This window comes from Hyperoodon ampullatus, assembly GCF_949752795.1.
Source record: "Hyperoodon ampullatus genome assembly, chromosome: 9".
Lineage (NCBI taxonomy): Eukaryota > Metazoa > Chordata > Mammalia > Artiodactyla > Ziphiidae > Hyperoodon > Hyperoodon ampullatus.
In genome coordinates, this window is record NC_136922.1 from 34,334,485 (window position 1) to 34,353,035 (window position 18,551).

Here is an 18,551-nt window from a genome sequence, read left to right on the forward strand (position 1 = left end):
CCCATGCGCCGCAACTACTGAGCCTGCACTCTAGAGCCCGTGAGCCACAACTACTGAGCCCATGTACCACAACTACTGAAGCCTGTGCGTCTAGAGCCTGTGCTCCACAACAAGAGAAGCCACTGCCATGAGAAGCCCACGCACCGCAACGAAGAGTAGCCCCTGCTCGCCACAACTAGAGAAAGCCTGAGCGCAGCAACAAAGACCCAACTCAGCCAAAGATTTAAATAAATAAATAAATAAACAAGTAAGTAAATAAAAAAAAAGTGACTGCAGTTAAAATCCACCAAATTCTTTTCACAGGTGCACTTTATTTTTTAAAGTTAAAAAAAATATTGAAATATAGTTGATTTACAATGTTGTGTTAGTTTCAGGTGTGTTAGTAAATTAATTCAGTTACATATATTTATATATTATATACACATATATAATATTCTTTTTTAGATTCTTTTCCATCATAGGTTATTACAAGATATTAAGTAGAGTTCCTGTACTATACAGTAGGTCCTTGTTGTTTATCTATTTTATATACAGTCGTGTGTTTATGTTAATCCCAAACTCCTAATTCATCCCTCCCTCTCCCCCTTTTCCCCTTTGGTAACCATAAGTGTGTTTTCTATGTCTGTGAGTCTGTTTCTGTTTTGTAAATAAGTTCTTTTGTATCATTTTTTAGATTCCACATATAAGTGATATCATATGATATCTGTCTTTCTCTGTCTGGCTTTCTTCACTTAGTATGATAATCTCTAGGTCCATCCATGTTGCTGCAGATGATATTATTTCAATCTTTTTTATGGCCATAGGTGCACTTCAATGACATTTTCTCCTTCCACCTGGTAAAAATTATAAGTCAACATCTACTCTCTAGGTCAGTGTTTCTCAAAGTATAGTCTGAGGATTATTTGCACCAAATCTACTAGCATACTTGTTAAATGTGCATTCCTGGACTACACAACAGGTAGGGAGACCCACAACTGAGAGGTGTCCCAAATAGCATGCTTTTAATGTTAAAACCAGGACAATCCTGAGCAAATTGGGATGGTTGGTCACCCTAACACCAGACCTACAGAATCCAAATCTTAAAGGGTAGGGCCGATGTCTGCATTTTGAACAAGCACCTTGGGTGGTTCTTAGGCACTCTAACATGAGAACTACTACTCTAGGTATCTCTGGGCTTGATGGTCTAGGTGGACCTCTTTCCTTCTGGGCTTCATGCTACCTCCTTATTGGGAGGCATTCCCTAACAAAGGTAGAGTGTCTCCCTTTCTTGTCGTGGAATGTTGTGGAAATCCTAGCAATCTCTCTGGCTGCTGATAGTAAGATCTTGAGCATTAAAAAAAAAAAAGTGAATCTCTTCCTTTGGTCCTTATAACAAGATGCACCACCAAGGATTTTTCATGGTAGTGTGGGTTGGCCATGTGTAGTAGAAGCCTTATCCCCCCAGAGTTTCTCTGGCACATATCCAATGTTAGATAGCAAAATCCTGGTTGCCATAGCAAAATACTATAGACTGGGTAGTTTAAACAACAGAAATAAAAGAGCAACATACAAAAATCAGTTGCATTTCTATTAGTAGCAGTGAACAAATGGAAGCTGAAATTAAAAACCACTTATAAATACTATTTACAATTGCTTCAAAGAAAATGAATACTTAGGTATATACTTAAAAACATGTACAGGATCTATATGCTGAAAACTACAAAATGCTGATGGAAGAAATCAAAAAAGGCAAATAAATGGAGAGATATAACTTGATTATGGATTGGAAGAATCAACATAATAAAGATATAGTAACTGGATCAGGCCGGTACCCAACCCAAGTTTGGCTGCTCGCTGCTCAAAAGGCCAATACTAGAGAGACAAGTGTTGGTGGAAAAGGAAAAGTTGCTTTATTCAGGAGACCAGCAATCTGGGAAGATGGTAGACAAATGTCCTAAGACCATCTCCAAGTTGCTGATTGGAGACAAAGTTTTTAAAGGCTTTGTGAGGGAGGGAGCTGCAGGGTACATGATCAGCTCGTGCAGAATCCTCAGATTGTTGGCATCAAGTTGAAGTTTCGAGCATCATCAGTCTTCTGGTTTCAACTGGTCTGGGGTCTCTGTGCTTGTGGTCAGCAGTTTTCATCTGGTGGGCTCTGCTTTCCGTAAAAACAACTTAGGAATGTGTGTCAGGCCTTTATCGATAGCTTTCAGGGAACTGGGAATTTGGTGACTCTGCTGTGTGGCAGATTTATAGTCTAAATTGTTGCCATTTGCCCTGCCCAGCAGCTATTCTTTATTTCTAAATCTTCACATTTCCTAGTCTTTAATTCTTAAGCCAGCCTGCCGGGTTACAATATCAACTCTCCCCCAAGGAATCTATAGGCTTAATGCATTTCCTATCAAAATTCCAGCAAGATTTTATGTAGATATGGGTAAACTTATTTTAAAACTTATATGAAAAGGCACAGACCCTAGAATAGTTAAAACAATCTTGACAAAGATAAATGGGAGATTGGGATTGACATATATACACTACTGATACTATGTATAAAATAGTTAACTAATGAGAACCTACTGTATAGCACAGGGAACTCAACTCAATGCCCTGTGGTGACCTAAATGAGAAGGAAATCCAAAAAAGAGGGGATACACGTATATGTATAGCTGGTTCACTTTGCTGTACAGTAGAAACTAACACAATATTGTAAAGCAACTATACTCCAATAAAAATTTTTTAAAAAGATAATGGGGAGGAATCACTCTATCTGATGCTAAGGCCTTTAGTATATGGCTCCAGTTTATGTTGTGATATTTGCAAAGAGATATCAATGGAACAGAATAAAGAACCAGAAATAGACCCACACACACATGCTCAAATGACTTTTGACAAAGATGCAAAAGCTGTTCAGTGGAAGAGGGATATCCTTTTCATCAACTGGTGCTTAAGCTATTGGGTATAGGAGGACGAAATGAACCTTGACCTAAATCCCACACTTTATAGAAAAAATGAATGCAAAATGGATCACAGACTTAAATGTAAAATGTAGAACTATGAATGTTTTAGGAAAAAAAGTGATAAATCTCATCAAAACTAAAAATTTTTGCTCTGCAAAATCACGTGTGAAGAGGATGAAAAGATAAACTAAAGACTGGCAGAAAACATTTGCAAACCATGTATCTGACAAAAGATGAGTATCGAGAACATAAAATGAATCTCACAACTCAACAGTAAAAAAACAATCCAGTTAGAAAATGGGCAAAAGACATGAGCAGACATTTTATCAAAGAGGATATAAAGATGGCAAATAAGCACATAAAAACATGTTCAATATCATTAGCCATCAGGGAAATGCAAATTAAAACCACACTGAGACATCACTATACACCTCTCAGAATGGTTAAAATAAAAAATATTGACAACACCAAATGCAGGAGAAGATGCATTTGGAACAGGATATTGGATCCTGGAGAAGAGACTGGATCATTCACACATTGCTGGCAGGAGTGTGAAATGCTACAGCTGGTCTGCAAAAGTCTGTCAGTTTCATATGAAACTAAAGTTGTAACTACCGCAAGACCCAGCAAGTGTACTCTTGGGCATTATTCCAGAGAAATGAAAACTACATTTATACAAATGTTCATAGCAGCCTTATCTGTAATATCTCCAAACTAGAACCAGCCCAGATGTCCTTCCACAGGTGAATGGTTAAAACCTGTGGTACAAACATACCATGGACTACTACTCAGCAATAAAAAGGAACAGACTATTTGATAAACTACTTGCATGAATCCTCAGAGAATTATGCTGAGTTTAAAAGGCCAGTTGCAAAACCTGACATACTGTTCTCCAAAAGGTTATGTAACATTCTTGAAATTATAAAATTTTAGAAATGGAGAACAGATTAGTGGTTCCCAGGGGTTAAGGCAGTGGGGATATCGGGGGTGTATAGGTGGGAGTGAGGGGGGTATGGTTATAAAAGGGCCACAGGAGGGATCCTTGTGATGTTGGAAGTGTTCAGCATCTTGACTGTGGTGGTGCGTGCACAGATCTACCCATGTGATAAAACTGTATATGGTGGGTCTAAACACAGACACACACACACACGCGCGCGCGCGCGCAAGTCAAGCTGGGGAAACCCAAATTGGATTGGTGAACTGAATCGATGCCAGTATCCTGGATGGGACAGTGTACTGTAGTGTATCGAAATGTTACTCTTGAGGGAAACTGGGCAAAAGGTACACAGACTCTCTCTGAATTATTTCTTACAACTGCATTTTGTAGGAGAGGGAAAAATTTCCCTTCTATTCCTCTTGGTTCTTTTGGCTGGTCTAATAATTCAATTGACACAAGACAGATTAACAGGACAAAAAAAACCCCAAATTTAATTTTTTATGCACATAGGTCCCATAGGTATGGCACCTTAGAAGTGACTGAACCAGGCTGTTTATAAACCTTTTTCAACAAAGAATCCGTTTTGTGTGAACATTTGACAAAACAAAAGGATTTGGGCTTATAGTAACAAATGAATGAAGAAGTAACAAAGTTTGTTTTTACGGCTTCCTCTGGGTGGAGGGATGCCCTCCATGCTCTGAGTAGGGAGGATTCCTTCCATGGGAGTTTTGTTTCCTGCTCTCGGGGGAACAAAGGAGAGTCAGCATGTTCTTCTTGGACTGGCTCTTTCTCAAGTAACTTTAATTCAAAATAATCAATATGCCAAAGTGGCATATTTGCGATGGCCTGTTCTGGACCCCATCAGTGTAAATCAACAATGATCTCAGTACGTATTTCAACTAAAAATGACACTTCGAGAGGTGTATTTCAACCCTGTTTCTGTCTGTCCCCAGAGAGGACGAAAGAAGCAAAATCTACTCAGAGATGGGGTATTTGCTGCAGGGCCACATCATATGCTGTATATTTGAAGCTGTAAGTGGGGAGGGGCTGTTAGAGATCTCCGGGGACTGCCAAGTGCCAGCTGAAACATGGAAGAACAACGCTGCGCAACGGCTGTGGTAGGGAGGCTTGTGATCAAGATGCTGGAGCAGAAGCTGTTAGCACAAGTGCTTTGGCTCAGTTCTAGGGTTTCAGTTTAAAGAATCTCATGAGGATTAAAGACACTTAAACACTTTCAAGCACTTACAGTTTTACCCAGAAGTTAACAACTTCAGAAACTGCTGATTTCAGCCTGTGACTTTTGACTAATGTGTTTTGATGGTTTAGTTTGCCTTTCTTTTTTTTTTTTTTTTTTAAACGGGAGTGCGGTAGAAAGCAAAAAATGAATTTATGATGCCAAGTAAATGGTTTGCTTGCATTGCCTTTTCGTTCAGTTTCAACCTTGTGGCTGAATTCCCTTTTTGGCTGTAATGTAGATACTGTTTTACCTTTTTTCTGAACATGGTTTTTAGGCTATGAGTACATTCCAGGCACTAATAGTCTATACAACATGAGGTGTTTCTGAAAAAGTAGAACTCCATAGATTATTATTATTGTTGTCCTGGTTTCTGTTTGATTGTTTTGCTTTTCTTCCTACCATGGGGGAAGCATGTTAAGTAAATAATAGATTGTGACCATCACATCTCCCAGCTTTCCTAAGGAATTGCAAAAATGATGTCTCTTTACATAAGAAATCCTGTCAGCCTTTCCTGAGTCCCGTGGAGAACTGCAAGCTCTGGTAGATAAAATGCTTGACAGTTTGGAGTGTTTAGGAAGAAAGTGGAGAGGAAAGATGGAGTGGGAACAATTGTAGGAAAGAGACAAGGGAGCTGGTCTGTTGCTTTTCTTAAAAAACAAACAAAAAACCCCTCAAAATATAACATTCCAGCTTCTTTAGTCCAAGTCTGATTGAAACAGTCCACCTCCTCCTGTTTATAACAGGAGTGTGGCAAGGCTGTGCTTGCAGAATGACATTCTGTAACAAGCCATACTTAACATGCTTTCACAGTAGACGGTATCTTAACCATATTTCACAGATAGATATGATTTGCTTTGGAAGTAACTGTCAGAAAAGCCCGTCCTGTTGTACTCTGTTTCCTGAGCCCAACTGGGAATTTATGGTTATTGCTTTCTTTACTTAGTCTTAAGATTAGACCTTGAATTTTATGCTGTCAGAAATTTCCTGGTGCTGGGCTCCAGTTAGCAAGGTCAGGAGCTCATTTGGACTCAAAAGTTATAAAAGAATTGAGACATGATAAGTAGGTCAGTGCTGAAAGCTGTGAAAGACATGGTGATCAGATAATCAGCCGAGAGCAACCATTTGGGACAATTTAGCCACATTAACGTCCTGATCATGTGTAGATTTTGGAAAAGAGAGACAAGGTGTCTGGTGGGGTAAAGGGAAGACTCTTGAAAAGACTGCAGAAATACTTGAGATGAAAGAAATGTTCACATATTGAGGTATGGGGAAGCCATTCTGTCTTATACATGAGTTAACTTGAATTTTATGCTAACTACAGTAGCCTGTTGGTGGCCGATCAAACATACATTGTAACTCTGCTTTAATTATTAAAGAAAAGGGCACCTTGACCAGAAGTAAAGAATATTCATGTTACAAACAAAGATTAAATGCCCTTCCTCCTGGAATGCCAATGCTGGCTCTCCTTTAATGATAAGACTCCCTTCCCAGGTGCCAAGGCCATACTGTATGTGCTGGTCTGTTTTTTTTTTGGGGGGAAACTTGAAGAAATCTATCCCTGACTTGTTTAATGTTCTTTGCTCTGACAAGATATAAAACGGTGCTGAAAAACCCTGCTTCTCTGGAGCAATTTCTCAGAGTAATCTGGGAAGCGGGCTTCTGGGCTATGGTCCTCAGTTTGGCTCAGATAAAATTCTTTTTTATTCTTATTATTGATTGTTCATTGATTATTTTCATCGACCCTTGCTAAAAGTAGCATCTACATGTTAAAATAATTACTTTCAGAAACAAATGGGGAGAAGAAACCAGAATCCTTGGCACAGTAAATAAGTAGGTTGGGATGATAGTACATAAGGAACCTGGTTCCCATTTTCTTAAGGTTTGAATTTCTTCCATTACCATCACTCCCCCTCCCCCATATACCAAGCTACCCTAATAGAGGCAAAAAGGGGAGAGTAGAGCTTAGCACTAAGACTCATCTGGGTTCTAGCTTGGCTCTGCTAGGTCACCATGAGCAAGTTTTTTAAGCCCTCAAAGCCTCAGTTTCCTCCTCTGAAAAATGATAGGATTATGTACGTCACATGTTTGTGGCAATGAATGAGTGAAATAAAGCATAAGCAGGTCCTGGAACGTGGTCAGTGTTCAGTAAATGGAAGGGTTATCACTGTTGATACTACTCAAAACTGTCCACCCCCTAGCCTTTTCAAAATACAATCACGTCTGATACTACATGTGTTCATCTTTGTAGGAATACTGTTGCATGGATTGGGCAGATATGCAGTATCCCCATTTTACAGAGGAGAAAAAGGAAGCTCAATGATTAGTCCCAAGGTCACCCAGCTGGTGAGCAGTTGACCTTGGATTACAAACATGGTGGTTCTTTAAGCCAGGATCAGAATTACCTGGATGATGATCAGAAGTCAGATTGTTGGGTGCCACCGGCAGAGTTTCCAATTTGGTAGGTCTGGGATGAGGCCAATGAAATTGGATTTCTTCGCCAGAGTTCAGGTGATGCTGATGCTGTTGGTCTTAAAACCCCACTTTGCAAACAACCATGCTAGACTACAGCAATGGTTCTCAAATATACCTGCTCATTGCAGTCACCTGGAAGCTTAACAGAATCAACAAACCCATAACTGCCTCACATCCATGGATGTTCTGGTACCACAAATGTGATTCAGTCTTGGCACTAACATATAAATACTTGATTGTTCCAAGTAAAAAAGGATAAATGTATAACAACTTTGGGAATTCTACAGTCTGGAAAGCTGTGCCTTTTTTTTTCAAAAAATGTAGTATTTTTTTCTTTCTTTTTTTAAATTGAAGTATAGTTGATTGACAATGTGTTAGTTTCAGATGTATGGCACAGTGATTCAGTTTGTATCTATATCCGTATCTATCTATTATCTTTTCTTTTTCAGATTCTTTTCCACGATAGGTTATTACAAGATATTGAATATAGTTCCCTGTGCTATACAGTAGGTCCTTGTTGGTTATCTATTTTACATATAGTAGTGTGTATCTGTTAATCCCAAACTCCTAATTTATCCCCCCCTTCCCTTTTGGTAACCGTAAGTTTGTTTTCTATGTCTGTGAGTCTATTTCTGTTCTGTAAATAAGTTCATTTGTATCATTTTTTTTAGATTCCACATATAAATGATATCATACGGTATTTGTCTTTCTGTCTGACTTCACTTGGTTTGATATTCTCTAGGTTCATCCATGTTGCAGCAAATGGCAAAATTTCTTTCCTTTTTGTGGCTAATATTCCACTGTGTGTATATACACCACATCTTCTTAAGCCATTCGTTTGTTGATGGGCACTGGGGTTGTTTCCATGTCTTGGCTATTGTGAATAGTGCTGCTGTGAACATGGGGGGCATGTATTTTTTGAATTATAGTTTTTTCCAGATATATGCCCAGGAGTGGGATTGCTGACACATGTGGTAACCCTATTTTTAGTTTTTAAAGGAACCTTCATACTGTTCTCTGTAGTGGCTGCACCAATTTACATTTCCACCAACAGCGTAGGAGGGTCACAAAATATAGTATTAATACAAAATACCTGTAGAGCCAACTACTGAGAGAAGTTTTATAGCAAACCTGCTACAATTTCAGGACAATTTATCTACCACCCTCCCCAACACTTATTTCAAGCATTCCAAAACCTCCACCCGCTTAATTTTTCACTCTTCATACCTGAAAACTCTAAGAAGTCTTCCCTGACCTGCATCAAATTAAGTCCCCCTGTTCTACACCACCATAGTACCACTTACCTTTTCCCTCCTGGTATCTATCATAACTCCAAATTTACATTTATTTGCATCCTATTACTGAACTTGTTATCACCATTATTAACTAAAGGTATTATTTGAATCCATTGTTAATTAATCAAGTTAATTAATTATATTATTATTACACTTATTTACGTCATTACTACATTTATATTATGTCGGTGGCTGGTTCCCAGACTATAAGCTCCAACAGAGCAGGGGCCTGTTTTTTGTTCAAGCTTGTGTACATGGCGCCGGACACACAGTAGTAGGTGTTCAGCCAATATTTGTTTATTAGCCTTCCTGACCTCTAAAACTCTCTGTCTAGTGAGGCTGGAAGGCCTACGTGTGCAATGGTATAGAACAGACCACTTAAAGTTCCAGGGGGGTTGCAATTCCCGACCCCCCCGGGGGCCTTGGTTGCCAGTTTTGCAAAGCGTACCCCGAAGCGAATGTTTTGAGAAGCGTCAGAACCCTGCCCGTTTACAACTACAAAACAAGTTCTGAGGCAGCCCTAAAATGCTTTCCCGGATCAGAGACACCATTGCTGCAGAGGCTCTGCGCTCCAGAGTACTACCTGGAACAAACCCTGCAAATTCGGCGGGCGCCGCAGCCGGGCGTGCCAGCGGGAGGCTGCGCCGGGACTGCCCCCTCTCATTTCTCCCGCGCAAAACCGGGCCGGACGGCTCCACTCCCTCCCTCCACTGCAGGGGGGAGCCCGGCGCCCCCAGATTGGCAGCCACCCCGGGCGGCTCCCAGCTGCAGCCCCTCTTGCGCCGCCTGCAAAGCGAAGTTCACCGGTCGCGAAGTTTGGGTCCTGTAAGAGGAGCCTCGAGGGCTGGCGCCGCGGCGCCGAGTGGGCGGCGCGGGGCGCTCCCCCTGTCCCGGGCGCCGAGTGCGCCCCTCCCCCGGCCCGCCGGAGCTCCGGGCGGAGCGAGCGCGCTGCACGGCCGCGGGCGACCTCCGTGCGCGGGCCCGTGGCGAGCCAGGGTCCCGTGGCCGCGTGCTGGGAGGAGGTCGGAGCCCAGCGGGAAAGAATGGAGTTGGCGACTGGCTCGCAGGTGAGGATCTGGCCGCCCGCCGCAGCCCGGACGCACCCTCGGCCTGCCTTCCCTTTGCGCTTTGCCCTGCGCCCCGCCTTGGGCTGGAAACGTGGCCCTCGGCTGCTGCGTTGTGGATCGGGCGCGCCCAGTCCCGCCGAAGCCGGAGCGGGCACGCCCCGCAGGTGTGTGCGGTGTTTACGGTTGTGCTACCTGGAGCGGAGAGGCCGGGTGCCGCCGCACGCGGGCGCTCGCCGCTGGCCCGGGTGGGGCCTCGGAGTAGTCCCCTGGGTCGCTGCGGCCGCGAGCCCCGGGAGCGGATGAACTCGAGGGCAGTGCAGGCGGGGAGGCCGCAGCGGCGCAGCGACTGCGTTTGCGGTGCTCGTGGGACTGGGGGAGGGGGAAGCTTTTTCGGTGCGCGCCTCCCACTTTCTCCGGCATTGGTATGGAGGTGAGTTTAAATGTGATTTTCCAAAAAAGCATAGTCGGGCCAATTCAACTTGGATAATGGGGTTTAAAAAGCGTTGCTTTTGTATTTGTTCTAGAACTCTTGGAAATGTTTTTAAGGAACTTGTAACCGTTTGGGGGAACTGGCAGCGTCATTAGACCAGGTTAAAAAACAAAAAGCCCCAGGCTTCCAAACTGTGTATACAGCACCGCCGCAGGTACCCATTATGGTTTTAACTAGGTCTTAAAAATCTCATTAACAAGCTCCCAAATATTACAATGGGTGGTGGGATGTGGACTTAGCTTCAGTTTTCTTTTTTACTTTTTAAAAGCGCTTTTCTCTACTTTCTAGTAATGAATATACATAATTTATGCAGAGGTAAGAAATAAAAACTTTTTCAAACGAACTAAAAATAAACCTTTTAGAAAGGAAGCAGCTTGTAGGAGCCTGAGAGATGCTTTGTATGAGGGTTGGGTTTTTTCTTGCTTTTGTGAGCGCCTCTGACTCACTGCTTCCACCTTACCTTTGGCTGGTGTTTACCTCCTTTCTCCACCTGGGTGCTGGGCATCCGCAGGATTTGGGAGACGCGAAGCGACCGGGGCCCAGCTGCCGGGGTGGCCGGTGGTGCCTGAGCCCGTGACGCTGTCACCTGCCTGGGTCTGGCGGCACATTAGAGACCAAGCCACTAATGGTCGCTTTGGCCATTTGGTGATTTCTGAAAGGCTTCCTGAAAGTGGACACTTGAGAAAAATCTACTGTGGATGTTTAAGAAAAAGAGTATTTTTTGAATTTCTCCAATGAAGTGAGGTATTAAAAGCAAGGAAAACAAACTAACTCAAGAAGGGATGGGACAGGCTTAGTTATTGTTTTTGCCACTGACATTTACCATATAATTAGTATCCTAGGCTTTTAGGAGGTTTGGGTTTCTCCGGGATTTGAACCCTTCTGGAAGGAGCTTGTGAATTTCATCAGTAAATGTATCTTGATGATGTATCATTCCTGAAACATGTTGTTCTGGTGGTGCTGCATCACCCACTACTAATATACACAGTTCCTGCTTAAGAAATTTAAAATGTCCCAGAATGTGTAGTTGGAGATGAACTTCTTATCCCGGACCGGGGCACGAACCCGTGTCCCCTGCATCGGCAGGTGGACTCTCAACCACTGCGCCACCAGGGAAGCCCGGAGATGAACATTTTACTGTCAAAGAGTAGCCCTAAAGTGTTAAGTAAACTATTTACCATGTGGCGGTAAGCCACAAATTATATCTGACCCATTATGCACCCATTAGGGCAAATTACTTTTGTAAGATGATCAGGTTTTTTTTTTTCCCCCCCTTGTCAAAAGACCTCCTGATTGACAGGGCAAATTAAGATGTGTGAGGATCTTTCCAGTGGAAATGTTCCTGTTCATCATAATTTAAGTGTGGGCGTATTACAGCCTCTTTAATTTAAATGAGTGGAGAGTGGTTCTACGGGGTGGGCAGGTGACTGCGAATAAGAGCACTTAATGAACACATCAGGCCCAGCAGGATGTTAAGTTCGTGTGGTTCTTCTCTGTACCTCAGCCTTATGCATAAAGCAGTGTGATGAACAGCCTGAATTGGCATGAGTGCACACTGAAGGAAGGCTCAGCCCAGTGTGCAGTGGGTTTTAATCTAACGCCTACAGCAGATATAATTTCCATCCCTTGTAAGGTATAGAGCTGGAAGGGACTTCAGTAAAGCAGCTTAGGCCCGATGTTATGAGTAAAGGGAACTAGGCAGGGAGGAAACAAGAAATTCGTTTAAACCCTGAACTCCTTTCTAGCCTCTGCTTTTCTGCAGCCTCAACAGTGTGTCGGATTTGATGTCCTCTGACAGTGATCACACCTCCCCTGGGCTCTAGTCCTTGTTAGGCTGACCACTGTGTCTTTGTGCTTTTGTATTGAATGATAGGAATAATGGCCAGTAAAGACGAGGGGCTGGTCCCATACTGAGAGCGCTCAGCAGTGAAGCTTGCAGGAGCTGGAGGATGGGACTGCCTCAGCTTCCTAGCAGAGAGGCTGGGAGGTCCTGAATGTCAGTGTGGTCCTTTTACTGCCTTCTACTGCTAGGGTGCATGTTGGACTCTTAGAGAAGGAAATGATGCTAAATGTTCTCATGAATATGCATGGAACATGCTGTTTGGAGGAGAAAAGGCATTTTTCTGATAGTGACCTCACAGCCCCAAAGTGTACCCATCTGATCCTGTGGCTTAAAATGTGTGCCCAGGGCTTCCCTGGTGGCGCAGTGGTTGAGAGTCCGCCTGCCGATGCAGGGGAGGCGGGTTCGTGCCCCGGTCCAGGAAGATCCCACATGCCGTGGAGCGGCTGGGCCCGTGAGCCATGGCCGCTGAGCCTGCGCGTCCGGAGCCTGTGCTCCGCAACGGGAGAGGCCACAACAGTGAGAGGCCCGCGTACCGCAAAAAAAAAAAAAAAATGTGTGCCCAGAGCCCCAGAAACTGGTCACAGACGGGGGTCATTTGTGACTTCTTAGAAGGCCAGCACATTTGTCGTTTTGATGTATTGCTGACCTCCATCCATAAAAGAGCTGAATTCTCAGTGATCAGGAGGAACCTCAGATAGCACAGCAATTCCGATCTGGTCAGGTACACAGGACAGAAAACCGTAAGATACTTACGTGACTTAAAACAGTTTAGGAACAGTACAGTAAGTTAACAAAAAAGTTCAATAAAGCCATTCGAATACAGTAGTCTAGGCGTCCTAGTTTTACATCGCCTTTGAGAGTTCTCTATTACTCTCTTCGAGCTATAGTTTAGCCTTTTTACCTCCAAGATACAGTTTTGTTTTGTAAAGGACATAGCTTTATGCATCAAAGTGGAATTGATGCAGGCTACCTGAGGAGGGATCGAGGTAAGAAAATATTTTGGGGACCATTTCCTTTTCCTTTTGAAAAGCAGTGGTTTGTGAATGTTTTTAAACAGGACCATTCAGAGGCACAGTAGGCATATCGCTGAAGTTAACATGCAGGATAGTTTTCTCTCATAGTGGTAAATGCCAGCACCGTGTGTATAGTGCAGAAATAGGTTGTGGAGTCTCACAGTGAAAGGGACCAGAATTTTAGTTCAAGTAGTTGATGACTTCCTGCCTGTTTTTCTTCATGATCATAAGCTTATGCCAGAAGGCCCCCTGACTGGGTTAGTCCATTTGTCAGATGTCCTTTTAGCACCTACTGTGTGCTAGATATTATGTCAGTTATGGTGGAAGAAACAAAGACAGAAAACACTGTTCGTTCCCCAGCCCCCCGCCATCAAAGGTCACCCTGGAACTCCTTGCCTCTTCTGCCTTTGCCAGAGCCCAGCTGGCTCCTGCCCTGAGCTATAGGGACCTAGGCGGCCTTGGGTTTGGGGGATGGGAGAAGACCTTAAGAGTCATCCTTCCCCAACCCCCCAACCCGCCCTGCATCCTCCAAGGAAGGGAAGCGATCGATTCCTTTTAAAAGTCATGCTGTGCTAGGTACTTAACAGATTTAATCCTCACTGTAGTGCTCTGAAGTAGGTTGTATTATCTGCATTTTAAAGATAAGCCTAATAGAGTGATTTGCTCAGGGCAACCTGGCAAGGAAGGAGCTGAGCCAGAATTCTGTCTCCAGAGCCGGGGCTTGACCCTTGCTGCTAGAATCACCAGGTCTTGGCAGGTCACACAACTTTCGCTGAAACGTTGTGAGGCTAGAAATCCTTCCTCAATTTACGATGCCATTGAGGTAAGCAAGGACCCACCAAGTTTGACGTACTATTTAAATAGAAGGGGATGTCAGCGCTGTGGGGTTTTCTTACAATACCTTTGCCCCTCCTTTTAAAGAGAAGGGCTGGGGCGTTAACAGCAGCTGGTCTGGTTCTTTTTAAGGAACTGGACAAGTTATGCTTTGAGTAGGATTCTTTGGATGCTGTTTGTAAAAGTCAGCTTGGGAATATGAATAAGATGCACAAAGTTTTTACATAGGAATGACTTTTAGATGAATTTTGTGTTGTGCAAGTAATACGCTGTTCATAGACGCTGAAAAGGAAACAAAAATTGAACCATTCTATGTGTCTACTCCCTGGGCATCATTTTCTAGACATTTTCCATTCAGTGTTTGCTTGTGTCCAAGTCACCATTTTTGGTTAACTCTTATAGTATGATTGCTGTTTGAATTCTGCTTTCTTTAGCACTGTCAGTACTATTTTTCTGAGTAGCTTGGAGGTCTTTATGGTTTTCATTTTCAGTGACTGTGTAATGTTTCATTCAGGTATGTATTTTATGTTGAAAAGTTTAAAATTATTAACAAATAAATTCAAGAAACTTTGCAATGAACGTCTTGGGGTGGTACATACCGTACGCCCTGTGTTGAAGTCAACGCTGTTTTTAATTGCTGTTTCCCTGTCATGTACTTACTATCTGGTAGAATGTGCATGATTTTCAGTAGATGGGAACCTCTCACGTATTTTTTTCCTAAGGCATTTCCCCATTTGTTTTGCTGTATTAGCTGAGAGAAGGCACTTTTTGCCCAGGTTAGCATCAGGACTCATGATAACTAACCTGAAACAATGACTGTTTTCGTCCTGAACTTAGAGCCTCTAAGTTAAGCCCTCTTTGGTCTTACTTATTTTAACTATAAATCATCTTCTAGATGGCATTCCCAAAAATGTGTGTGTTCATTGAAGTTCGGATGTCCAAAGGTCAGACAGTAGGTTCACTCATTATAAAGTGGTTACTGAGAGCTAAAAAAAAAGAAACTATTTCTTGATGTGGGTGCTGGTTATAATGGGTAGGTGCAGTTTGTAAAACTTCACCAAGCTCTGCACTTAAGATCTAGGCATGTTCTGGTTGCATGTTGCATTTAAAACGTTAACAAAGTAGCGTATTGAATACCAAAGTAGGAAGTATGAGGTCTGAGGACTGTGCTTCTGGAGAGCCCAGGCTACCAGGTGTGTGGTGACACCTTCCCAGGTGTCTTGTGTCCTGCCAGTTGAACCCATATCCTCAGGGCTGGACGTGGTCCAGGGGTCCCTCCCCACAAACCCCCTCTCCTGTTCCCCCAAACCCTCCATAGCAGCAGCACTGCTGTGTGGGCAGCCCCCCATATTTAAGCTCTACTACTGGAGGATCCTATGGACCTGGCGAGTGCCTTGCATTTGTGAGTGAGCTCTGGCCTTTGAGTCTTTTGGCACAAGGCCTGGCCCTCCCTGTGCTGCCTGCTGGTAGAACACCTCCTGTTAGGAGGGCCCAGGATTTACCCCAGGGTAATGGTTGATCACCCCAAATCACGTGGCAGGCCAAAGTGATAATTATCCCTGTGTGTGAAGGGCCTGGCGTATCATAGCTGTTAAATGTTTGTTGAATTTTTTAAGAAAGATGGTTTAGGGTTCTCAGTGTATAGTGCGTGCAGGCATGAGTTATGACAAGCTGGAGCAGGGCTTCTGGCAATTTTCACTTGGACTAACTAATGGTGGAGGCCAGTTCGTACCTGTTCCAGAGGCCTGGAGGTGTGCAGTCCCACCCTGCCTGTGCAGGAGATTTTCTCATTAATCTCCAGTTTTGTCTTTAAAAGTCATGCCTATTCCGTGATACATTTTTATTTGTTTTAATACAAAAATGCTATTTTAAACTATTCTTGTGGGGAAAAAAGTCTCCTCCCCTGTCCCACCTGTGGTTCTGAGAGCCCTGGGGCTGTCACTGAGCTCCCCAGCTTAAGGAATGGAACTGCCAAGTATAGAATTTAGCAATCAAACCTTTAGTAAACACTGAAAGAGGAAAGCTATCCCCTTGACCTGTCCCCCACCCCACACTGTCTTTTCCCTTAAAGCTCCGTGACTCAGGGTGTTTAAGACGGGGGGAAACTGTCACTGATACTGAATTCCCTAAGAATATTTTTTAATGCAAAATGTCTAGTGCCCTTTATTTTGTTCTCCATTAGCATTGGTTTAAAATGGAAAGTTAAGAAAAATAAAAGTACATTTAACTCACATCTTTTTTTTTAATTTTTATTTTTTATTGAAGTATAGTTGTTTTAAAGTGTTGTGTTAGTTTCTGATGTACAGCAAAAGTGATTCAGTTATACATATATATATTCTTTTTCATATCTTTTTCCACTATGGTTTATTATAGGATATTGAATATAGTTCCCTGTGATAAACAGTAGGACCTTGTTGTTTATCTGTTTTATATACATTTTATTGTATATATTTTCATATAATATTTGCAAATCCCAAACTCTTAAGTTATCCTTCCCCCACCACTCCTTTCCCCCTTTGGTAACCATAAGTTTGTTTTCTGTGTCTGTGAGTCTGTTTCTGTTTTGTAAATAAGTTTATTTATGTCATATTTTAAATTCCACGTAAAAATGATATCATGGCATTTGTGTTTTTCTAACTTCACTTAGTATGATAATCTCTTGGTCCATCCATGTTGCTGCAAATGGCATTATTTCATTCCTTTTTATGGCTGAGTAATATTCCATTGTATATATGTACCATACTTTATCTGTTCATCTGTTGATGGACGTTTAGGTTGTTTCTATGTTTTGGTTATTGTGAATAGTGCTGCTATGAACATAGAGATGCATGTATCTTTTTGAATTATAGTTTTGTCCAGATATATGCCCAGGAGTGGGATTGCTGGATCATATGGTAATTCTGTTCTTAGTTTTCTGAGGAACTTCCATACTGTTCTCCATAGTGGCTGTACCAGTTTACATTCCTGCCTACCAACAGTGTAGGAGGGTTCCCTTTTCTCCACACCCTCTCCAGCATTTGTTATTTGCAGACTTTTTAAAGATGGCCATTCTGACCGGTGTGAAGTGATAACCTCACTGTAGTTTTGATTTGCATTTCTCTAATAGTTACCGATGTTGAGCATGTTTTCATGTGCCTGTTGGCCATCTGCATGTCTTCTTTGATGAAATGTCTATTTAGGTTTTCTGTCCGTTTTTTGATTGGGTTGTTTGTTTTTTTGATATTGAGCTATATGATCTGTTAGTATATTTTGGAAATTAGACCCTTGTCGGTCACATCATTTTTAAATATTTTCTCCCATTGTGTAGGCTGTCTTATCGTTTTCTTCATGGTTTCTTTTGCTGTGCAAAAGCTTATAAGATTATTTAGGTCCCATTTGTTTAATTAATTAATTAATTATTTAAACGTCTTTATTGGAGTATAATTCTTTACAATGGCGTGTTAGTTTCTGCTTTAAAACATAGTGAATCAGCTATACCTATGCATATATCCCTATATCTCCTCCCTCTTCCATCTTCCTACCACCCTCCCTATCCCATCCCTGTAGGGGGTCACGAAGCACCGAGCTGATCTCCCTGTGCTGTGCAGCTGCTTCCCGCTAGCTATCTATTTAACATTTGGTAGTGTATATGTATGTCAGTGCCACTCTCTCACTTTGTACTAGCTTACCCTTCCCCCTCCTCGTGTCCTCAAGTCCATTCTCTATGCCTGCATCTTTATTCCTGTCCTGCCCCTAGTTTCTTCAGAGCCACTTTTTTTTTTTTTTAAGATTCCATATATATGTGTTAACATACTGTATTTGTTTTTCTCTTTCTGACTTACTTCACTCTGTATGACAGATTCTAGGTCCATCCACCTCACTACAAATAACTCAGTTTCCTTTCTTTTTATGGCTGAGTAATAGTCCATTGTATATATGTGCCACATCTTTATCCAGTCATCTGTCAGTGGACACTTAGGTTGCTTCCATGTCCTGGCTTTTGTAAATAGAGCTGTAATGAACATTGTGGTACATGTCTCTTTTTGAATTATGGTTTTCTCAGGGTATATGCCCAGTAGTGGGATTGCTGGGTCGTATGGTAGTTCTATTTTTAGTTCTTTAAGGAACCTCCATACTGTTCTCCATAGTGGCTGTATCAGTTTACATTCCCACCAGCAGCGCAAGAGTGCTCCCTTTTTTCCACACCCTCTCCAGCATTTACTGTTTGTAGATTTTTTGATGATGGCCATTCTGACCAGTGTGAGGTGATACCTCATTGTAGTTTTGATTTGCATTTCTCTATTGGTCAGTTATGTTGAGCATCCTTTCATGTGTTTGTTGGCAATCTGTATATCTTCTTTGGAGAAATGTCTATTGAGGTCCTCTGTCCATTTTTGGATTAGGTTGTTTTTTTCATATTGAGCTGCATAAGCTGCTTGTAAATTTTG

At 42.4% G+C, this 18,551-nt stretch overlaps 1 protein-coding gene across 1 annotated transcript in view; it reads left to right on the forward strand.

Moving 5' to 3' along the window:
- Positions 1-9,736: 9,736 nt before the first annotated feature.
- The window catches only part of CDCA7L (cell division cycle associated 7 like), a gene marked incomplete at its 3' end in the record, with an annotated part of 50,786 nt that continues 41,971 nt past the window's right edge, over positions 9,737-18,551 (forward strand). Inside the window, exon 1 of the mRNA XM_079711494.1 lies at positions 9,737-9,944. Within this exon, the coding sequence (XP_079567620.1) occupies positions 9,921-9,944 (24 nt within the window). The 5' untranslated portion in view covers positions 9,737-9,920. The remainder of the gene's footprint in view (positions 9,945-18,551) is intronic.